The 24,950-nt window shown below is 42.3% G+C and overlaps 2 protein-coding genes across 2 annotated transcripts in view; one reads left to right on the top strand and one right to left on the bottom strand.

Annotated features, from left to right (window-relative positions):
• LOC311150843 (pinopsin-like) overlaps positions 1 to 24,950 on the top strand; it is a gene marked incomplete at its 5' end in the record, with an annotated part of 85,386 nt that overhangs the window by 10,777 nt on the left and 49,659 nt on the right. The window contains one exon of the mRNA XM_084188396.1: positions 9,810 to 10,138. Coding sequence (XP_084044522.1) covers positions 9,810 to 10,138 — 329 coding nt within the window. The remainder of the gene's footprint in view (positions 1 to 9,809; positions 10,139 to 24,950) is intronic.
• On the bottom strand, positions 23,653 to 24,803 carry LOC311098814 (protein FAM98B-like; the record flags this gene model as incomplete). Its single annotated transcript, XM_084139385.1, has 2 exons — positions 24,173 to 24,803; positions 23,653 to 23,663 (listed from the first exon to the last, which is right to left on the bottom strand). The coding sequence occupies exons 1-2, from the start codon at positions 24,702 to 24,704 to the stop codon at positions 23,653 to 23,655; spliced, it is 543 nt and encodes a 180-aa protein (XP_083995511.1). The 5' UTR covers positions 24,705 to 24,803.

The raw sequence follows: 24,950 nt of genomic DNA, 5'->3' as shown, positions 1-24,950 counted from the left end.
GGTAGAGTTCTCCTGGCATCCGCCAAACCCAGATTCGTCCGTCGGACGGTCAGAGCGTGATTCATCACTCCAGAGAACGCGTTTCCACTGCTCTAGAGTCCAATAGCGGCAAGCTTTACACCACTCTAGCCGACGCTTGGCATTGCGTATGGTGATCTTAGGCTTGTGTTCGGCTGCTCGGCCATGGAAACCAATTTCATGAAGCTCCCGACGAACAGTTCTTGTGCTGACGTTACTTCCAGAGGCAGTTTGGAACTCGGTAGTGAGTGTTGCAACCGAGGACAGACGATTTCTACGCGCCATGCGCTACAGCACTCGGCGGTCCTGTTCTGTGAGCTTGTGTGGCCTACCACTTCGTGGCTGAGCCGATGTTGCTCCTAGACATTTCCACTTCACAATAACAACACTTACAGTTGACCGTGGCAGCTCTATCAGGGCAGAAATTTGACGAACTGACTTGTTGGAAAGGTGGCATCCTATGATGGTGCCACATGAAGGTCACTGAGCTCTTCAATAAGGCCATTCTACTGCCAATGTTTGTCTATGAAGATTACATGGCTGTGTGCTCAATTCTATACACCTGTCAGCAACGGGTGTCACTGAAATATCCTAATCCAGTAATTTGAAGGGGTGTCCACATACTTTTGTATATATATTGTATCTGCCTCAGGTGTACACAGGCTTTGAATTAACCTAACCTTGGTCTGCTCTTGCTGAATGCAGAAGTTGGACTGTATTCTGTATTTCGGCCCTGATTCGTCTAGTGGTTTTTTGACAGTAAAGGGAAGCGCAATCCCTCTAACCTAAAGGTCTTGATACGACGGTAATGAGCAAGTCCAATAAATAGTGAATAAACACATCTCACAACACTCATTATGTATGATGGGAGGTGGGATTTCAGAGCATTAGTATTCCTATACAGACTTGCCTTGGGTGCAGACAGCAAAGGCAGTCATTTGTACTTTATCCGTAACCTTTAATTCATAGAAAGAAAAATCGTACACAGCTTATGTTAAGCGTGTAAGCTACTTTGAGATCCTGTATCTTGTCAGTGGTGCATTCTTTGACCTTTTGTGCCTGTAATGCCTTTTAAATTTATGCACCTCCGCTGGCCTTATGAAAGATAAAGCAGAGGTTCGCAAACTTTTGCAAAGGCTTCCTGTCGCTAATTTGTGTCATTCCCCACATTGAAAGTCATTCACAGTGGTTGTTTTCTTTCTAAATTGAATTTAATCAATCACACAGCCGCTTCTCCATAATAAAACAGTGTATCCACTAGAGTCCAAACTTTTAACAATGGGCCTTCATTCATTTTCTTGCTGATTGTATTTTCCTTATGGTACAAAGTATTCTGAGGCTAGTTTATGTATTCTGTACTGATATTGTATGGCTTACATGATTTGTGAAATCATGTGAAAACGTGTTTTTGGAACACTTCACATGTTCATGTGAAATTGATGTGGCAGGTAGCTTAGTGGTTAAGAGCGTTGTGCCAGTAACCGAAAGGTCGCTGGTTCTAATCCCCGAGCCCACTAGGTGAAAAATCTGTCGATGTGCCCTTGAGCAAGGTACTTAACCCTAATTGCTCCTGTAAGTCGCTCTGGATAAGAGCGTCTGCTAAATGACCAATTATTTATAATTATATGTGGTTTTTCTGTAAGGGCGACTATGGTTGAAGTACAGATAGTGTCTATGCAAGAAAACCTTTTGCAAAACAGTTGTGGTGAGCTCTCAAGTTTATATTTGATAGGGAAACTTGTCCGAAATATTGCACTGATTAAACTTTTCCAGATGTTGAGTTACTGTCCGAAATGGAAATCAGAAATGACGGCAGTCCAGGGTTTATTCTGGCGTGGAGATAATTGTTTAGAGATAATTTTCTCAAAGTTCTCAATGGAGCTACATTTTAAAGCACATTTCCTGCAATTCTACACATTATGCCATGCAGCTGAGAGAAAATGTAGCATTTTTAAAGCAAATTTCATGCGATTCTACATATTCTGCCATGGCGCCGAGAGAACATTTAGCAGTTTTAAAGCTAATTTCCTGCAATTCTATTCATTTTGCCATGGCTAATCCTGTGTTCTTTTGCTCAAACATGATTACAAAATGCATACTGCTAAATCTCCCTGACTCTCTTGCTTTTATTTTGGTAATTGTTAGTTCTCAAAGATTATATAATATAAATATATATAGGTCCATTGTCTTTTCTACATACTTTATCTCTGGTTTAAGTTAACACTGAAAGCGTTTTTCCATCCTGAAAATGTCATTTAAATGTGTAAAATTATTTATACAGTTTGAATTTAGGCGGCCCGAGAAAACGCTTAGGCGGCCGCCCAAGGATTTCAATGGCAGAAAAATCCCTGCAGGCAATTATTGGGCAAATGTAGGTATCATTCCATCCTGGGGTAAAAACTGTACAATACCGAAACATTTACTTTATTCGATTTTCATTGAAAGACAAACACACGATGCACAAGGAACTAACCCAAAACGGGGGAGCTGCTCAAGTGAATTTAATCTTATTTAGTTAATTTCAAAACATTTCAGATCACATTTTGAGCATTTTGAGGATATTATATTAAGCTGGCCTCTCTGATGTGAGGTCCAACGAGTTGGTCCTACTCCATAAGGACCTACTTTGAATAAGCAGTCCCATGTCGATTTCATGCTAGCGAGCTGGCCCAATCTTGGGCAGAGGCATCTGCTTGGCCAACTAACATAACCTAATTTCGCCGGTTGGTTCCTCCACATAATGATGGGAATATTAGATTTCATATTCGCCGTCTTTGAAGAAAGGCTTCAAATTCACTGCTGTGAATCAGTGTGCGCGCGCACGGACGCACGCACACACACTCACACCTAAACAATCTGCACTTTCAGAGCCCTTGCAATATCTCCCATTGCCTTTGAGAGCTGAGAACTATACAGCACCTCAGTGAAAGGTCTGGCCCACACTTTTAAATTAGAGGGCTGGTTAGGTCTGCTTCATTGCTGTTGGAAATCAATGGCCGTGAAGGACAGCCTCATGGATCAAATCAAATGTTATTTGTCACATGCTTCGTAAACAACAGGTGTAGACTAACAGTGAAATGATTAGGGGCCCTTCCCAAAAATGCAGAGAGAAAGAAAATGGAGAAATAATATTAAAGTAATAACACGTAATAATAAAAGTAATAATAAATACACAATGAGTAACGATAATTTGGCTATATACATGGGGTACCAGTACCGAGTCGATGTGCAGGGGTACGAGGTAATTGAGATAGATATGTACATATAACTGGGAATAGAGTTACTAGGCAACAGGATAGATAATAAACAGTAGCAGCAGTGTATGTGCTGAGTGAAAAAAAAGGGTCAATGTAGATAGTCTGGGTAGCTGTTTGGTTAACTATTTAACCAACTATTTAGCAGTCTTATGGCTTGGGGGTAGAAGCTGTTCAGGGTCCTGTTGGTTCCAGACTTCAGTGCATCAGTAACGCTTGCCGTGCGGTAGCAGAGAGAACAGTCTATGACAGGTGTCTGGAGTCTTTGACCATTTTTAGGGCCTTCCTCTGACACTGTCTGGTATAGAGGTCCTGGATGGCATGGAGCTCGGCCCCAGTGATGTACTGGGCTGTATAAACTACCCTCTGTAGCGCCTTGCGGTCGGATGCCAAGCATTTGCCATACCAAGAGGTGATGCAGCCAGTCAAGGTGCTTTCAATGGTGCAGCTGTAGAACTTTTTGAGGATCTGAGGGCCCATGCCAAATCTTTTCAGCCTTCTGAGGGTGAAGAGGCGTTGTCGTCACCTCTTCCCGATTTTGTTGGTGTGTGTGGACCATGATAGATCCTTAGTGATGTGGACACCGAGGAACATGAAGCTCTCGACCCGCTCCACTACAGCCCAATTAATGTGAATGGGGGTGTGCTCGGCCCTCTGTTTACTGTAGTCCACGATCAGCTCCTTTATTTTGCTGACTGCCAGGTCTCTGACTTCTTCCTAGGCTGTGTCATCGTCGTTGGTGATCAAGCCTACCACATTGTGTCGTCAGCAAACTTAATGATGGTGTTGGAGTCGTGCGCGTTCACGCAGTCCTGGGTGAACAGGGAGTACTAAGCACACACACCTGAGGGGTAGGGCTGTTGCGGTGACCTTTGAGTCACGGTAATCTCCTTTTATGCACTCTGGACATGCTTTGGTAGTACCCAACTTGCTAACAACCATCAGGTCCTAATGAACTGGCACTCAGGTCTCTATTGTCCCTCTAACCACTCTGACATCAATGCAAGTGCAATCGAAAATCACATCAAACACATATAATCAAAAAAGTAGGCCTATAGTACTTTTAAAACTCACCTCACTGTGATTATCAATTTGAAGAAAGAAGTTCAACAGCAGGTTAAAGTGCAAAACATGGTTGTTGTGGATGTTGTTTCAAAGCCTAACATAAAGAGCAAAACAGGGTTGTTGTGGATGTTGCTTCAAAGCCTAACATAAAGAAATGGACAGCGCTTTCTAAGGTGATGATTAATTCAAAACACCCATAAGCATATTAGAGCATATGCATGAGCTTATGAGTTCCCCCCGTGCTGTTATAAAATACATACTGTAGCCTACCGCATATATGATGGCAGAAAAACATATAACAAAACTGATTAAAGATGTCTTTGGTACATAATTGGTCTAGCCTATATTCAAAAATTAAACAAATTCAATAAATAATCTTTGAGTGTGGACTGGATGGACTGGTTACCTTACGATACGCTCCCAAATGTATATCCATGAGTTTGGGAGAGTAAGTATAGCCCTAGGCGATGCTGTTGGTTCATTGATTGTCCAGGGCGGCTTACAGTTAGCCGGGGCAGCGAGAGCATGCTCCTCAAACAGTGATTGATGCATGGAGTGAAATAAGTGTTCTTCTATGTATTTCTCAGCTGGTCATATTAAGCACATCTCCGCCATAAAACCGAAGTAGCCTACAAAACGGACCGGTGGGAAACCGTGCGGCTCCATTCGCTATTCGAGAGAATACAGATGCCATGTCTTGTTTCCCCTGCCCCGGTTCCTGCCCAATTGATAATGGGCCCTTCTAAATCGAAACTAATTTTACATACAGTGGGGGAAAAAAGTATTTAGTCAGCCACCAATTGTGCAAGTTCTCCCACTTAAAAAGATGAGAGAGGCCTGTAATTTTCATCATAGGTACACGTCCACTATGACAGACAAAATGAGTGAAAAAAAATCCAGAAAATCACATTGTTGGATTTTTAAAGAATTTATTTGCAAATTATGGTGGAAAATAAGTATTTGGTCAATAACAAAAGTCTCTCAATACTTTGTTATATACCCTTTGTTGGCAATGACACAGGTCAAACGTTTTCTGTAAGTCTTCACAAGGTTTTCACACACTGTTGCTGGTATTTTGGCCCATTCCTCCATGCAGATCTCCTCTAGAGCAGTGATGTTATGGGGCTGTCACTGGGCAACACGGACTTTCAACTCCCTCCAAAGATTTTCTATGGGGTTGAGATCTGGAGACTGGCTAGGCCACTCCAGGACCTTGAAATGCTTCTTACGAAGCCACTCCTTCGTTGCCCGGGCGGTGTGTTTGGGATCATTGTCATGCTGAAAGACCCAGCCACGTTTCATCTTCAATGCCCTTGCTGATGGAAGGAGGTTTTCACTCAAAATCTCACGATACATGGCCCCATTCATTCTTTCCTTTACACGGATCAGTCGTCCTGGTCCCTTTGCAGAAAAACAGCCCCAAAGCATGATGTTTCCACCCCCATGCTTCACAGTAGGTATGGTGTTCTTTGGATGCAACTCAGCATTCTTTGTCCTCCAAACACGACAAGTTGAGTTTTTACCAAAAAGTTATATTTTGGTTTCATCTGACCATATGACATTCTCCCAATCCTCTTCTGGATCATCCAAATGCACTCTAGCAAACTTCAGACGGGCCTGGACATGTACTGGCTTAAGCAGGGGGACACGTCTCGCACTGCAGGATTTGAGTCCCTGGCGGCATAGTGTGTTACTGATGGTAGGCTTTGTTACTTTGGTCCCAGCTCTCTGCAGGTCATTCACTAGGTCCCCCCGTGTGGTTCTGGGATTTTTGCTCACCGTTCTTGTGATCATTTTGACCCCACGGGGTGAGATCTTGCGTGGAGCCCCAGATCGAGGGAGATTATCAGTGGTCTTGTATGTCTTCCATTTCCTAATAATTGCTCCCACAGTTGATTTCTTCAAACCAAGCTGCTTACCTATTGCAGATTCAGTCTTCCCAGCCTGATGCAGGTCTACAATTTTGTTTCTGGTGTCCTTTGACAGCTCTTTGGTCTTGGCCATAGTGGAGATTGGAGTGTGACTGTTTGAGGTTGTGGACAGGTGTCTTTTATACTGATAACAAGTTCAAACAGGTGCCATTAATACAGGTAACGAGTGGAGGACAGAGGAGCCTCTTAAAGAAGAAGTTACAGGTCTGTGAGAGCCAGAAATCTTGCTTGTTTGTAGGTGACCAAATACTTATTTTCCACCATAATTTGCAAATAAATTAATGAAAAATCCTACTGTGATTTTCTGGATTTTTTCTTCTCAATTTCTCTGTCATAGTTGACGTGTACCTATGATGAAAATTACAGGCCTCTCTCATCTTTTTAAGTGGGAGAACTTGCACAATTGGTGGCTGACTAAATACTTTTTTCCCCCACTGTATTAATAAAGACGAGATTGAATTGAGAACAGTCTGATGGGTGAAAATATGATCACGCTGCACGCCTGAGACAAAGAACAGAGCTTTTTTTGCTACTTTCTCAAATCATCAATAGCACCATGCAGCCCATATATGTTTTAATTTCAAAGAAATTCTAAGGTTTGTATTATTCACAATTAAAGTTGCCAAATAAATCTAGCATATAGGACAAATGATAAGTTTCAAATGGGTTTCAAATGATCACTTTTACGCTCAACATAGCCACTTCATATGCAGAGTCGCTCCTTAATGGGAAAAATATCCTTTCTATTTTATTCAGCTAAGTTCAATTATAGTCTTTTGCTATAAAATCATATATAAAATAAAATAATGGCACAGGACGTATAAATATATCTTGTCAGCTAAATGAATAAGCCTACAGCCTATGGCATGGAGCATAGCCAGATAACATAGGCCTACAGTAGGCCAACTCATATTCTGTTTTTCTGAAATACATTTTCTTCATATCATAATGTTTCTTTAGACCTGACTAAAATAAGGAATGGATTTATTGTGATGGTGTATATTAGATTGATTTATTAGATTTGTTTAAATGTAGATGTTTCAAAACGTGTGCATCAGCAGCGTGTATGCGTGAAGGCCTGGAGATGCTAAATATGTTTATGTTAATTAACGGTAAATTACTGTGAGACCAGCAGTATTTTTCATTACACTAAGCAGCTGACAAAATGTCATGACCGCCACAGCCCTACTGAGGGGTCCCCACGTTGAGGGTCAGCCCTACTGAGGGGTCCCCACATTGAGAGTCAGCGTGGTGAATGTGTCGTTATCTACCCTCACCACCTGGGGGCAGCCCATCAGGAAGTCCAGAATCCAGTTGCAGAGGGAGGTGTTCAGTCCCAGGGTCCTTAGCTTAGTGATGAGCTTGGAGGCCACTATGGTGTTGAACGCTGAGCTGTCCTGGTAATCCATCTGGCCCTGCGGCCTTGTGAATGTTAACCTGTTTAAAGGTCTTACTCACATCGGCTAACATGAAGGAGAGCATGATCACACAGTCGTCCGGAACAGCTGGTGCTCTCATGCGTGGTTCAGTGTTGCTTGCCTCGAAGCGAGAATAGAAGCAAGCATAGTTTGCAAGCCCTGCCACATCCGACGAGCGTCAGAGCCGGAGTAGTAGGATTCGGCCTAAGTTCTGTATTGACGCTTTGCCTGTTTGATGGCTCGTCGGAGGTCGTAGCAAGATTTCTTATAAGCGTCCGGATTATTGTCCTGCTCCTTGAGAGTGGCAGCTCTAGCCTTTAGCTCAGTGCGGATGTTGCCTGTAATCCATGGCTTCTGGTTGGGATATGTAAGTATGTCACTGTGGAGACGACATCGTCGATGCACTTATTAATGAAGCCGGTGACTGATGTGGTAAACTCCTCATTGCCATCGGATGAATCCCGGAACATATTCCAATCTGTGCTAGAGAAACAGTCCTGTAGCTTAGCATCCGCTTCATCGGACCATTTCTAAATTGAGCTGGTACTTCCTGTTTTGAATTTTTGATTGTAAGCAGGAATCAGGAGGATAGAGTTGGAGGGTGAGTGCGAGCTTTGTATGCGTTTCTGTGTGTGGAGTAAAGGTGATCAAGAGTTGTCTCCTCTAGTTGCACAGGTGACATGCTGGTAGAAATTAGGTAAAACGGATTTCAGTTTCCCTGCTTTAAAATCAATGGGCACTAGGAGCACTGCCTCTGGATGCGCATTTACTTGTTTGCTTATGGCCCTATACATCTCGTTGAGTGCGGTGTTAGTGCCAGCATCAGTTTGTGGTGGTAAATAGACAACTACGATAAATATAGATGAAAACTCTCTTGGTAAATAGTATGGTCTACAGTTTATCATGAGGTATTCTAACTCAGGCGAGCAGAACCATGAGACTTTCTTAATATTAAAGCTGTTGTTAACAAAGAGACACTCACCTCCCCCCTTGAGCTTACCCGATGCTGCCGTTTGATCCTGCCGATGCATAGAAAAACCAGCTAGATGTATATTATCCATGCTCTCGTTCAGACCACGACTCGCGAAACATAGGATATTACAGTTCTTCAGGTCCCGTTGATAGGATAGTCTCGAACGGAGCTCGTCCAGTTTGTTCTCCAGTGATTGTATGTTCGCCAATTGAACGGAGGATAGAGGCAGATTATTTATTTGCCGACTTCGTTTCGTAAGGGTGCCCGCACGCCGGCCTCTCTTACACCGTCTTTTCCTTTCATTTCAAAGTCTCTGAGATTAGGGCCTGGTCCGGGGTGAGCAGTATGTAGTATGAAGTAGAAATCTTCATCCAAATTTATGTTAATGATCGCTGTTCTGATGTCCTTTTCGGTCATAGGAAACGATGGCAGAAATATTACTTACAAAAAAGTTACGATCAGCACAAAAAAACACACAATAGCAGAATTGGTCAGAATCCTGTAAAACGGCAGCTATCCATTGCGGTGCCATTCTAACGCCATCATGTTAACTTCAAAGGAAATGACAAACAAGGCAAACATGGGATAATGTTCACTTCGATGAAAAAACAAACAAGATAAAGAAGATGAGGGGTCAGGTTTCTGGGAGCAGTGGCTGGATATGAAATGCTCCTTTGCGATTGCTGCAGAGCAGGAAATGTGTGCATTGAGAGGTGATAAATGATAGATCTATTGATGCTGTTGTGGCATCTACTCATCACTGGTATCATGGGCCCTCCTGCGGAATGTCTAAAAGCTGAATTCTGCATGCCCTATTCTACTTTATGTGAAGCAATCACACTTACCTGTTGTATAGTACATTGGGATCTCTCTTTGCAAAGTGATAACAACCTATATGGATGCATTACTTACCCTTCCAGGATAAAACAGTAGGAATCCAGCATACACCCAAGTGTGATATAATTTACTTGTGTCTGTATGAGCACTCCCACTGTTGAGTCTGCATGCATTTTGTTCAAACACCCCAGAGGTAAACGTTTGTTTTAAGGCTAGAGTGTTGTGTCTGTGTTGTTGTCTTTGACCCCCGATGAACTCCTGTATTGGCCCTGTTCTACATAGTCTGAGCGAGTGTCTGTGTTCTCGTTCCCAGGCATCGTGTCCCTCATCACCCTGGCTGTGCTCTCCTACGAGCGCTACAGCACCATGATGGGCCCAACCGAGGCTGACTCCACCAACTACCGGAAGGTAGCCTTGGGCATCGCTTTCTCCTGGGTCTACTCCTTGATGTGGACCCTGCCGCCGCTCTTCGGCTGGAGCCGCTACGGCCCCGAGGGGCCCGGTACCACCTGTTCCGTGGACTGGAAGGCCAAGAGCGCCAACAATGTCTCGTACATCCTTTGCCTCTTTGTTTTCTGCCTCATCATCCCCTTCCTGGTCATAGTCTACTGCTATGGTAAGCTGTTGTATGCAATCAAACAGGTGAGTAGGACAACCACACTTGTTTTTTAGAATTCATTCATGTTGATTTTCATTACAGTAGCTATTGCACACATAACTCTGTTACAGTGCACACTACGAAATGCATAGACTACTGTTCCTTGGTCTCAGCAGTGCTGAGTTGCAGTTACAGAGACATGTTATGACCATTGTGGCCCGCTCTGACCTCCCCATCCTTACTAATAACAACATACACTATGGGGTATTTTTGCAGCTACTTTATTGTTGCAGTAAATGCACTACATGTTGTAAGAACACACGTGGAAATGACTAGAGATTCATGCATTAAAATCTTTTTCAGCCATTGTCCAAGTTCAGCAGTTAAATACGATACAGTATATGGAATAAACCACAATTGTGTCTAGAGTGCAGCAATGATGTACACTACCGTTCAAATGTTTGGGGTCACTTAGAAATGTCCTTGTTTTCCATGAAGACATACATGAAATGAGTTTGAATAGGAAATATAGCAAAATGATTAGGAAATGTAGTCATTGACAAGGTTAGAAATGATGATTTTTAATTGAAATAATAATTGTGTCCTTCAAACTTTGCTTTCGTCAAATAATCCTCAATTTGCAGCAATTACAGCCTTGCAGACCTTTGGCATTCTAGTTGTCAATTTGTTGAGGTAATCTGAAGAGATTTCACCCCATGCTTCCTGAAGCACCTCCCACAAGTTGGATTGACTTGATGGGAACGTCTTATGTACCATACGGTAAAGCTGCTCCCACAACAGTTCAACAGGGTTGAGATCCGATGACTGTGCTGGCCACTCCATTATAGACAGAATACCAGCTGACTGCTTCTTCCCTAAATAATTATTGCATAGTTTGGAGCTGTGCTTTGGGTCTTTGTCCTGTTGTAGGAGGAAATTGGCTCCAATCAAGTGCCGTCCACAGGGTATGGCATACCGTTGCAAAATGGAGTGATAGCCTTCCTTCTTCAAGATCCCGTTTACCCTGTACAAATCTCCCACTTTACCACAATCAAAGCACCCCCAGACCATCACATTGCCTCCACCATTCTTGACAGATGGCGTCAAGCACTCCTCCAGCATATTTTCATTTGGTCTGCATCTCACAAATGTTCTTCTTTGTGATCCGAACACCTCAAACATCGATTCATCTGTCCATAACACTTTTTTTCCAATCTTCCTCTGTCCAGTGTCTGTGTTCTTTTGCCCATCTTAATCTTTTCTTTTTATTGGCCAGTCTGAGATATGGCTTTTTCTATGCAACTCTGCCTTGAAGGTCAGCATCCCGGAGTCGCCTCTTCACTGTTGACGTTGAGACTGGTGTTTTGCGGGTACTATTTAATGAAGCTGCCAGTTGAGGACCTGTGAGGCACCTGTTTCTCAAACTAGACACTCTAATGTATTTGTCCTCTTGCTCAGTTGTGCACCGGGGCCTCCCACTCCTCTTTCTATTCTGGTTAGAGCCAGTTTGCACTGTTCTGTGAAGGGAGTAGTACACAGCGTTGTACGAGATCTTCAGTTTCTTGGCAATTTCTCGCATGGAATAGCCTTAATTTCTCAGAACAAGAATAGACTGACGAGTTTCAGAAGAAAGTTATTTGTTTCTGGCCATTTTGAGCCTGGAATCGAACCCACAATTCTCAAGAAGGCCAGTTTTATTGCTTCTTTAATCAGCACAACAGTTTTCAGCTGTGCTAACATAATTGCAAAAGGGTTTTCTAATGATCAATTAGCCTTTTAAAATTATAAACTTGGATTAGCAAACACAACGTGCCATTAGAACACAGGACTGATGGTTGCTGATACGCCTATGTAGATATTCCATTAAAAATCAGCCGTTTCCAGCTACAATAGCCATTTACAACATTAACAATGTCTACACTGTATTGCTGATCAATTTGATGTTATTTTAATGGACAAAAAAAATTGCTTTTCTTTCGAAAACAAGGACATTTCTAAGTGACCCCAAACTTTTGAATGCTAGTGTATGTTATGGTACTTCCAACTTGTCTCACATTTGTATGTTCTTAACTGCATTATTACCCCAGTAAATCACCATGAACTATGGCAACTTTTGTTTTCGCTTCCACCTTCATCTCTGACTATGAGCAGACAAGCTGTAAAGGCAGTGTTGTCTCACACTGAGAGAGAGAGACCTCCCGGGAATCTCGCCCCCTGCTCTGATTTCTGAAAGCCAGTCTCAGAGCAATCTTTCCAGGATTACAGCTCACTCAACTCTCAGTGCATCATACCTTAAATGATAAACACTCAGCGGTTCGTCAACAACCATGAGGAGCGACATGCCGCCATGAATAATAACCAAAGTTTCCATTATTTTAATAAGCAGATCCCTCCTTTCTTAATTTTCTTATTTTTCCTTCTGAAGACGCATAGTAATCAAAGCAGAGAAGCTGACAGCATTGAATTCCCCAATCTAATAAAGTGCTCGTCTTTGGTTCGGGCCACACGAGGATAGCAAAATTGATTAATCTCTTTTAAGCTGCGACAGGCTCCACCATCTCTACTTTATCAATGATAAATAGCCAATCAATGTAGGGGAGGTGAAGGAGGGAAGTTTGGGATGATGCAGCTTCCCCATTGTGGGTGTTATCATATTTTTATTGCTGCCGTATTGTACGGACAATAGGGGTGTTTATCAGTAGAGAGGAGTTGGTCATGGGACAGACTCCCTCTCTCTGTCCTTACATAGAGAAGACTTAGGGACAGTTTTGCAGGTTTAACTATATAATTTCTTCCATCCTAGACAAATTTTCTCATCTGCTTGCATGCGCCTCCCCTATCAAGGTGTTTTGGTACCTCCCTTATACACTAAGCTTTTCGGCACGCTAACTATACCACAGGTCAATATAGTCTACCAGCCTAACGGTGTATCCTGCCCTCTATCCACCATTCATAGTGGCAATAGTGGGAGGTGGATCGTTTGTCCAGATCTGCAATAGGCTAACTAGCAATCATACCACACATAGAAGCATTGTTGTGTGGTGCATTGGCACAGAAAACTGTTGGTGGAAAATGTGTTGCATTTATTTTATAGAATTATAAATAAAGCATTGAAATGTTGAAAATCTGTTTTCCCCCTAGCTGATCATTGTCTGCAGCCGGCTCTGATCATAGTGTAATGAGACAGGAAGAGTGAGCTCATACGTGGTGGTCGGTGAAACCCTGCGTGGAATCAACTGTGCCACAAAAGCATGCTTGACTTGAATGTGGTATTTGATTAATCAATCAATCAATCAATCAAATGTATTTATATATCCCTTTATACATCAGCAGATGCCACAAAGTGCTATACAGAAACCCAGCCTAAAACCCCAAACAGCAAGCAATGCAGATGTAGCATGGTGGCTAGGAAAAACTCTCTAGAAAGGCAGGAACCGAGCAACAAACCTAGAAAGGAACCAGGCTCTGAGGGGTGGCCAGTCCTCTTCTGGCTGTGCCGGGTGGAGATTATAAGAGTACAGTGCCTTGCAAAAGTATTCAACCCCCTTGGCTTTTTTCCTATTTTGTTGTATTACAATCTGTAATTTAAATAGATTTTTATTTGGATTTCATGTAATGGACATACACAAAATAGTCCAAATTGGTGAAGTGAAATGGAAAAAATGACTTGTTTCAAAAAATTATAAAAAATAAATAACGGAAAAGTGGTGCATGCGTATGTATTCACCCCCTTTGCTATGAAGCCCCTAAATAAGATCTGGTGCAACCAATTACCTTCAGAAGTCACATAATTAGTGAAATAAAGTCCACCTGTTTGCAATTTAAGTGTCACATGATCTGTCACATCTGTCTCAGTATATATACACCTGTTCTGAAAGGCCCTAGAGTCTGCAACACCACTATGCAAGGGGCACCAGCAAGCAAGCGGCACCATGAAGACCAAGGAGCTCTCCAAACAGGTCAGGGACAAAGTTGTGGAGAAGTACAGATCAGGGTTGGGTTATAAAAAAATATCAGAAACTTTGAACATCCCACGGAGCACCATTAAATCCATTATTAAAAAATGGAAAGAATATGGCACCACAACAAACATGCCAAGAGAGGGCCGCCCAACAAAACTCACGGACCAGGCAAGGAGGGCATTAATCAGAGAGGCAACAAAGAGACCAAAGATAACCCTGAAGGATGTGCAAAGCTCCACAGCGGAGATTGGAGTATCTGTCCATAGGACCACTTTATGCCGTACACTCCACAGAACTGGGCTTTACGGAAGAGTGGCCAGAAAAAAGCCATTGCTTTAAGAAAAAAATAAGCAAACACGTTTGGTGTTCACCAAAAGGCATGTGGGAGACTCCCCAAACATATGGAAGAAGGTACTCTGGTCAGATGAGACTAAAATTGAGCTTTTTAGCCATCAAGGAAAACGCTATGTCTGGCACAAACCCAACACCTCTCATCACCCCGAGAACACCATCCCCACGGTGAAGCATGTGGTGGCAGCATCATGCTGTGGGGATGTTTTTCATCGGCAGGGACTGGGAAACTGGTCAGAATTGAAGGAATGATGGATGGTGCTAAATACAGGAAAATTCTTGAGGGAAAACTGTTTCAGTCTTCCAGAGATTTGAGACTGGGACAGAGGTTCACCTTCCAGCAGGACAATGACCCTAAGCATACTGCTAAAGCAACACTCGAGTGGTTTAAGGGGAGACATTTAAATGTCTTGGAATGGCCTTGTCAAACCCCAGACCTCAATCCAATTGAGAATCTGTGGTATGACTTAAAGATTGCTGTACACCAGCGGCACCCATCCAACTTGAAGGATCTGGAGCAGTTTTGCCTTGAAGAATGGGCAAAAATCCCAGTGGCTAGATGTGCCAAGCTTATACAGTAGAGACATACCCCAAGAGACTTGCAGCTGTAATTGCTGCAAAAGGTGGCTCTATGAAATATTGACTTTGGGGGGGCTGAATAGTTATGCACGCTCAAGTTTTCTTTTTTTGTGTGTCTTATTTCTTGTTTGTTTCACAATAACAAATAGTTTGCATCTTCAAAGTGCTAGGCATGTTGTGTACATCAAATGATACAAACCCCCCAAAAATAAATTTTAATTCCAGGTTGTAAGGCAACAAAATAGGAAAAATGCCAAGGGGGGTGAATACTTTCACAAGCCACTGTACAGTCGTGGTCAAATGTTTTGAGAATGACACAAGTATTGGTCTTCACAAAGTTTGCTGCTTCAGTGTTTTTAGATATTTTTGTCAGATGTTACTATGGTATACTGAAGTATAATAACAAGCATTCCATAAGTGTCACAGGCTTTTATTGACAATTACATTAAGTTTATGCAAAGAGCCAATATTTGCATTGTTGACCCTTCTTTTTCAAGACCTCTGCAATCCACCCTGGCATGCTGTCAATTAACTTCTGGACCACAACCTTGACTGATGGCAGCCCATTCTTGCATAATCAATGCTTGGAGTTTGTCAGAATTTGTGGGTTTTTGTTTGTCCACCCGCCTCTTGAGGATCGACCACAAGTTCTCAATGGGATTAAGGTCTGGGGAGTTTCCTGGCCATGGACCCAAAATGTCTATGTTTTGTTCCCCGAGCCACTTAGTTATCACTTTTGCCTTATGGCAAGGTGCTCCATCATGCTGGAAAAGGCATTGTTCGTCACCAAACTGTTCTTGGATGGTTGAGAGAAGTTGCTCTCGGAGGATGTGTTGGTACCATTCTTTATTCATGACTGTGTTCTTAGGCAAAATTGTGAGTGAGCCCACTCCCTTGGCTGAGAAGCAACCCCACACATGAATGGTCTCAGGATGCTTTACTGTTGGCATGACACAGGACTGATGGTAGCGCTCACCTTGTCTTCTCCGGACAAGGTGTTTTCCGGATGCCCCAAACAATCGGAAAGGGGATTCATCAGAGAAAATGACTTTACCCCAGTCCTCAGCAGTCCAATCCCTGTACCTTTTGCAGAATATCAGTCTATCCCTGATGTTTTTCTTGGAGAGAAGTGGCTTCCTCGCTGCCCTTCTTGACACCAGGCCATCCTCCAAAAGTCTTCACCTCACTGTGCGTGCAGATGCACTCACACCTGCCTGCTGCCATTCCTGAGCAAGCTCTGCACTGGTGGTGCCCCGATCCCGCAGCTGAATCAACTTTAGGAGATGGTCCTGGCGCTTGCTGGTCTTTCTTGGGCGCCCTGAAGCCTTCTTCACAACAATTTAACCTCTCTCCTTGAATTTCTTGATGATCCAATAAATGGTTGATTTAGGTGCAATCTTACTAGCAGCAATATCCTTGCCTGTGAAGCCCTTTTTGTGCAAAGCAATGATGACGGCACGTGTTTCCTTGCAGGTAACCATGGTTAACAGAGGAAGAACAATGATTTCATGCACCACCCTCCTTTTAAAGCTTCCAGTCTGTTATTCTAACTCAGTCAGCATGACAGAGTGATCTCCAGCCTTGTCCTCGTCAACACTCTCACCTGTGTTTACGAGAGAATCACTGACATGATGTCAGCTGGTCCTTTTGTGGCAGGGCTGAAATGCAGTGAAATGTTTTTGGGGGATTAAGTTCATTTTCATGGCAAAGAGGGACTTTGCAATTAATTGCAATTCATCTGATCACTCTTCATAACATTCTGGAGTATATGCAAATTGCCATCATAAAAACTGAGGCAGCAGACTTTGTGAAAATTAATATTTGTGTCATTCTCAAAACTTTTGACCACAACTGTAAATGGCCATTTGAGGCCAGATTGTTCTTCAAGATGTTCAAACGTTCATAGTTGACCAGCAGGGTCAAATAATAATCAGTGGTTGTAGAGGGTGCAACAGGTCAGTACCTCAGGAGGAAATGTCAGTTGGCTTTTCATAGCTGAGCATTCAGAGGTCGTGAGAGAGAGAGATAGTCGAAAACAGCAGGTCTGGGACAAGGTAGCACGTCCGGTGAACAGGTCAGGGTTCCCTAGCCGCAGGCAGAACAGTTGAAACTGGAGCAGCAGCACGACCAGGTGGACTGGGGACAGCCAGGAGTCATCAGGTCAAGTTGTCCTGAGGCATGATCCTTGGGCTCAGGTCCTCCGGGACAGGAGAGAGAGAGAATTAGAGGGAGCATACTTAAATTCACACAGGACACCAGATAAGACAGGAGAATTACACCAGATATAACAGACTGACCCTAGCCCCATGGCACATCGACTATTGCAGCATAGATACTGTAGCCCGCGAAGATCTCCTCCACCGCACAAGCCCGAGGGGGCGCAAAACCGGACAGGAAGATCACGTCTGTGTCTCAACCCACTCAAGTGAAGCACCCCTCCTAGGGATGGCATGGAAGAGCACTAGTAAGCCAGTGACTCAGCCCCTGTAATGGGGTCAGAGGCAGAGAATCCCAGTGGAGAGAGGGGAGCCGGCCAGGCAGAGACAGCAAGGGCGGTTCGTTGCTCCAGTGCCTTGCCATTCACCTTCGCACCCCTGGGCCAGACTACACTCAATCATAGGACCTACTGAAAAGATGAGTCTTCAGTAACGACTTAAAGGTCGAGACCGAGTCTGCGTCTCTCACATGGATAGGCTGACCAATCCATAAAAATTGAGCTCTATAGGAGAAAGCCCTGCCTCCAGCTGTTTGCTTAGAAATTCTAGCGGCAATAAGGAGGCCTGCGTCTTGTGACCGTAGTGTACGTGTAGGTATGTACGGCAGGACCAAATCGGAGAGATAGGTAGGAGCAATCCCATGTAGTGCTTTGTAGGTTAGCAGTAAAACCTTGAAATCAGCCCTAGCCTTAACAGAGGCTAGCACTGGAGTAATATTATCAAATGTTTTGGTTCTAGTCAAGATTCTAGCAGCCGTGTTTAGCACTAACTGAAGTTTATTTAGTGCTTTATCCGGGTAGCCGGAGAGTAGAGCATTGCAGTAGCCTAGTCGAAGTGACAAATGCATGGATTAGCTTTTCTGCATCATTTTCTGACCAAAAGTTTCTGATTCTTTTCCAATGTTACGAAGATGGAAAAAAGCTGTCCTTTAAATAATCTTGATATGTTCGTCAAAAGAGAGATCAGTGTCCAGAGTAATACCAAGGTCCTTCACAGTTTTATTTGAGACGACTGTACAACCATCAAGATTAATTGTCAGATCCAACAGCAGATCTCTTTGTTTCTTGGGACGTAGAACTAGCATCTCTGTTTTGTCTGAGTTTAAAAGTAAAACATTTGCCGCCATCCATTTCCTTATGTCTGAAACACAGGCTTCCAGGGTAGGCATTTTTGGGGCTTCACCATGTTTCATTGAAATGTACAGCTGTGTGTCGTTCGCATAGCAGTGAAAGTTGACATTGTGTTTCCGAATGACATCACCAAGAGGTAGAATATATACTGGAAACATTCTAAGTTTACCAGTAAACGACCATTTAAAAACAAAGGTTTAGTCACCTTTTATGATACTTCAGATTATCACAGGTGTCTGTAATTATAATTATATTACTATTATGTAAAATATCTAAAATAATCAAGTAAGATGATTTTTTTTAAAAATATGACAAAGCTGTAAAACATTATCCTAAATTAAACCATCAATTTAGTGAATACCATTGCTGTTTAATATGAGGGTTTCGGCATTAAATATGCTTTCTTTCACACTTTGACTGGATTAGCGCACATTCTACAAATCTGATCTAACAAAGTGGATATTCGTCAAATCCGTAATGATGTATGCATTGTAACAGGCTCACATACAGTATGGTTACTTAAGTCTGATTTGGATATATGTGGCTGTTTTGCTGCACAACATTTAACAGGTGTCCTTTTTCAGGTTTAGAAGAAGTGACTGCTAAATGCTAACTCCTGTTCGTATAAGCTGGTTAGCATAGCTAGCATACAGAAATGGGGTGGTGGTAGTCAAAGTCGTTTTTAACTGTAAGGCAGTTGATTGGTGACAATGACATTAACATGTGTTGGGGTTGACATCCATACAAGCATTATACTCAGATTTCTACCTCAACATAGTGTGAAATACACATATAAACAATAGCCTAAATCTTGGCTAATTTTGCTGGGGGGCAGTGAGGAGATTCGGGATCAATCCCCCATGCATTTCCATGGCAATTCCATTGTTTTGGTCGAGTTCGATTGACCTCTGTCACGACTTCCTCCGAAGCTGCCTCCTCTCCTTGTTCGGGCAGGCTTCAGCGTTCGTCGTCACCGGCCTTCTAGCCACTGTCGCTCCTCATCTCATCATTCCATTTGTTTTGTCTTGTTTATTACACACACCTGGTTCATATCCCCTCATCAGTATCTGTATAAGTGTTCCCTCTGCCCCCTTGTCGTGATTTTACTAATGCAGGAAAATAAAAGTAAGGTATGTGATATATCAGAAAGTGTAATATAATTATTGTCAACCTAAAATATTATTATAGTTTATATTGGTTTTATACCAATTTTCTATATAAATATCCTCTAAAATATATGTAAACAGACCATAAATGTCTCAATTTCTGTTTTTTTGGAAAGCTGTGAGTGCTATTATATGATACAATATCAGTACTTGTTGCATTTACAACTTGTCTAAGTCCTATTATCAACTGATTTCAGCCAGTGTAAGTGTATTGCTGTGGATCGACTGCATTGTTTGAATGGAATGTTGGAATAATTCCTCTAAAACTGTCTGGCTAGCTAGCAAACAAACATACAGTGCAGATAAATTCTTCAAATTCATTATTTTACACAAAATCTTATCACAGCAGTGGCAAACCATGGTTGACCAACTGACCAAAATGAATTACCTTTATCCCATCATAAGAAGGTTCATGTCCATTCTAGTATTCTAATTCCTAATTCTATGGATTCGACCCCCTCCCCCACGTTCTCTCCCGTATTGGGTGCAGAGCTTCCACCAGCTTGATAATATGTGACCGACCGGCTCGATTCGGTCTTATGTAGCAACATTTGAAATTGTGTTTTTTGCATTGGATAAAAGTAGAGACTCAGAGCTAGAAAATGGTATGTCATACACTACAGTTGAGGAACAATGGGAAAGTAATTCTGCTTTGAAAGTTGATAAACTTGTAACCCCACTTTTAAGAAAATGGCCTTTGAATTTTTTGGAACACCTACTGGAGACCTCTTCTTTGTCTACACCCAATCGGCATCGTTCACACCCTCTTAAGCTTTATCCCCACCCATCTCTTTAAGGATTGATCCGAGCTCACTCTGACCATTTTACTCGCCCTAGCAGTGCTGGTTAGGCTGTTTTCATGTTATCCAGAGCGTTGGTGACTGCAACTGTGCTGCTGGCAACAATTTATGCTTTTTTGCCAACGTTTATCGACACTGGCCATATTCAACGGGTGTTGAGCGTTCGTAAATTCGTCAGTTAGTCTGCGCTCTGGCACACTCAAATGAGAGTGCTCTGAAATCGGAGTAGATAGCCAGAGCGAATTTAACAGCTGCGTCTATCAACAGTTGTCGCAGTGACATCATTAACATTCTGTTGAAATGGTTACTTGCATAGTGGAGTCTTTTGTTAAGACATGTAGCTAGCTAGCTAAACAATGAACCATAATCCCAACTCATGACGTTACTACCCTGCATGAATCTGCAGGTAGCTTACCAACCAGGTTCAATGTTAGCTTGCTAACATTAGGCTATAACTAGCAAAGCAAATGGCTCTGAGATACAAATAATATTACTACACAGATCATACATGTAACGTTAGCTAGCTGACCTAACAACAGCAGTCAAGCACCCAAGCTAACTGGCTAACGTTGGCTAGCTACTTCCAGACACAAATGAGAGAACAGCTCAGTGTGACCATTTTACTCGCCCTATTGAAATGGCAAATGGCTCTGAGATACGAATAATATTACTACACAGATCATACACGTAACGTTAGCTAGTGAGCCAGCCAGCTAACGTTAGCTAGCTAGCTAACAGTACACTTTAACTTGAAATGAAAACAATTTTCTGACAAAATTAGAAACGTGTAATATCTGAAAATGTAGCTAGCTAGACTCTCTTACCCGTATACAGTGGTGGAAAAAGTACTCAAAAGTCATACTTGAGTAAAAGTAAAGATACCTTAATAGAAAATGATTCAAGTAAAAGTGAAAGTCACCCAGTAAAATACTACTTGAGTAAAAGTCTAAAAGTATTTGATTTTAAATATACTTAGGTATCAAAAGTAAATTGAATTGCTAAAATGTACTTTAGTATCAAAAGTAAAAGTAAAAGTATTAATAATTTCAAATGTCTTATATTATGCAAACCAGACAGCACAAGGTTCTTGTTTTATTTTATTTACGGATAGTCAGGGGCACACTCTGACATTAATTTACAAACAAAGTATTTGTGTTTAGTGAGTCCGCCAGATCAGAGGCAGTAGGGATGCCCAGGGATGTTCTCTTGATAAGTGTGTGAATTGGACCATTTTCCTGTCAAAATGTAACAAGTACTTTTGGGTGTCAGGAAAAATGTATGGAGTAAAAAGTACATTATTTTCTTTAGAAATGTAGTGAAGTAAAAGTAAAAGTTGTACAAAATATAAATAGTAAAGTAAAGTACAGATACCCCCAAAAACTACTGAAGTACTACTTTAAAGTATTTTTACTTAAGTACTTTACACCACTGCCCGTATACATGGACGGATGCTTCTCCCTCTCTCATGGATGCCATGGTTGCCCTTAGTTTGAAGATGTAATCCGGAGACAGGTGTTTTCTCCATCTCCTTAGCTATCATACTCTAATTCCACTTTCAAAACTCGGTCCCCCAGAAAGTGGAGAGCAACACTAATGCAGTTCTACTACGCAATGTATTTTTTTTAAAGCCGCGTTAGACAGGATTATCTACACATACTGACCAGCTCAAATAGACAGAAGGTGCAGACCAATCCGAACTCATCTCTCAGCATGTCCAGCCCACTCATTATCTCAGCCAATCATGGCTCGCGGGAAGGTTGCTGTCTTTTTCTGTCGCTAAACCAACTAGGCTCGTAATTGAACCATTTTATTCGTATTTACAGATGGCATACATGTTTGTTATTAAGGCACATGAAAGGCATTTCTGCCAAAAAACGCATTTTGATTTAAAAAAAAAGTTTACGTTCAAATGGCTCTCCTGTGAATTAGTGACGCACGACATACGCCTACTTTCCTGAAACTAGTCACATATGGCTGTTATATCCAGAACGAGTCCCAGGGTGTGTGTGTGTGTGTGTGTGTGTGTGCGCACAAGTATGTACACGTTTGTGTGTGCATGTGTGTGCACATGTGTGTGTCTTTGTGTTAAGGCTGGATTACAGTCTGTCTATCGACATGTCTGTAGACAATTAGAATGTGACTAGTGTTGCTGGTCAAAACGAGATTTCATTTAAAATCCAGTGGAATGTCTGTAGACCATCGCTGTGACTTTCAGTTTCCTTGTTGCACAGACATGATAAAAGTTTATGTCTCTGCGACTGTCGCAACATCTGTTGTCGTGGTTACCGGACTGCCACAGCAACCAGACCAAATCCTCCTGTGATAAGATGATGCTGGAGTTCCAAAGTTCTCAGATATAATTACCTACTTATATTTCGTCACACTGTGGCAGTAAGTTATTTTCTTTGAGCTCTCCATTACCTTGTAATTATGTTGTTGTGGGTTTATTTTCCTGTAATGATGAATAAAAAGTAGTTATTTGAACCTGCTAGCTAGCCAGCTAACTAGCTAGCAACAAACCAAACCATTGTTTAGAAAATTGCTTTTATTTGCCTGGCTTGCTAGGTTGACATTTACTGAATTCATTTTTAAAAGGATGGGTTTATTGGTGTTAAAATAGAGAAAGTATGCTATTTGAAGCACCGGGCTGCTGATGTCATGCAGAGGCTGTTGTTTTGTGTTTATACTTTTTCATAATGACAATGATGTTGGACAACAATAGAATGTTCATGATGTCGCTACGACAATTGTCTACAGACTTGTTGATAGACGTACAGTAAACCAGCCTTTAGTCCCCCTGTCTAACGGTGCTAAATGAAAAGCAGTGAAGCAAAGATCGTGTGCGTGTGCACAAGTGGTTTTTAATTGTACCTGCTTTTGGGGATTGGGAGAAGTGAGCACTTTGCAGAGCCGTGTGTTATTGGAAAATCATACCTACTTTTGGACTTGACTATTTTGTATTAGCTGAGACATGAGTAATGGGGAAATTGCCCATGCCTGATGCCATTTGCGAGCTGCAAGTGTAGGCGGAAGAACCATCCTAGTTTCCTGTGAATATAAATTATTACTGATGTGAAATTAAACACACGGTAGTCATTACATTTACATTTACATTTTAGTCATTTAGCAGACGCTCTTATCCAGAGCGACTTACAGTTAGTGAGTGCATACATATTTATTTTTTTCATACTTCAAATCAAAAAGGTCATTACCATGATTCCAATTTCCAAAAATGTCATTTGATAAAACTACCAACATACAATTAGTAGAAAATAAGTAAAACTATATCAAAAATGGTCAGTGAGTTTGATTTACTGTCGGTATTGCTTCTACAACTTTCCACAGCAACACAGTTCATAAGAACTCTGAAAATGAACACAAAAATCGTGACAAATATTTAGGAGAGTTCATACAGTAACATTCTGTACATCTCAGTCCAGTCCACATCATCACTCCAAATAAGCAATGCCTTAGTGTTGCCCTTAGCGGCGCATATACCCATGAGTATATGGTCCTCTGTAGCTCAGCTGGTAGAGCACGGCGCTTGTAACGCCAAGGTAGTGAGCTCGATCCCCGGGACCACCCATACGCAAAAATGTATGCACGCATGACTGTAAGTCGCTTTGGATAAAAGCGTCTGCTAAATGGCATATATTATTATTATTATTATTATATTGTTTCAGTTCACCTATTGAACACTGTCTGGCTTTTCAGTTTAAAAAAACCCTGGTAAGTTAGTATTGATAACGTCCTTTCTTTCCTCCATGACCCCAACCAGCTCCACCACCTCGCCAGCCACCCTTACCCCCTCCTCCCCAACCACCACTACCACCACCACCTCCTCGACCACCACCACCACCACCACCTCCCCAACCACCATCACGAACACCACCACCTCCCCAACCACCACCACCTCCCCGACTCTTTTTCCCTATCCCAGAGAACAGCTCTGCTACTCCCTGCTCTCTTGGCTCTGGGAGCTTCAGTGGTTCACAGATTGCCTGGAGATCGTTTCTGTTTTTGTGTTCTTTGTCCTCAGCAGGTCGTCTCTTTACTATCTGCGCAGCTTGTAGCTCGGAGCATAAAAATAATGCTAGCTTTAGATAGTCTTTATTATTCTGCAGCCCTCCCTGTAGAATCCCGGAGACAAGGCCTTGATAGGGGCACTGCAACTCCTTCAGTATGCCACTCATCTCAAACTGAAGGCCATCAGTGTCACCTGAACCTGACGTAATGCTCTCTTCCAGATCACATAACGGTTTCAGACGGGATGCTAACCACATGCATAGGTTGACATACTCAGGTGATGACAGTCCACCTTCACATGCTCTGACAAGCGTCTCCTCATTCTGCAGAGGTCCGTCATACCCGACTTGTTCCAGCGCATCTGAAATATCACTTTCCATTGCGGCAGACAACAATATCAGAAGATTCCTTCTACTTTAAAGATGTAACCGATAGAAGCTTGAGTGTGTTGACATTGTGATACAAACATATAATTAGCTTAATTCATCATCTACTAGCTAATTTAGCTACAACGTTTTGAAAAACATGCCGCAAGTGCATGCATCATTACACATGCACATACACATGTGATAGTCGGTGTATAGTAATTGTTTCAATTAGAGACCTTGGTTTATTGCTGGCTCTAA

The sequence above is a fragment of the Coregonus lavaretus genome (genome assembly GCF_964263955.1).
Source record: "Coregonus lavaretus genome assembly, chromosome: 23".
In the NCBI taxonomy this organism is placed as follows: domain Eukaryota; kingdom Metazoa; phylum Chordata; class Actinopteri; order Salmoniformes; family Salmonidae; genus Coregonus; species Coregonus lavaretus.
The sequence above is the reverse complement of the archived record's forward strand: the minus strand, read 5'-3'. Positions and strand labels throughout refer to the sequence as shown.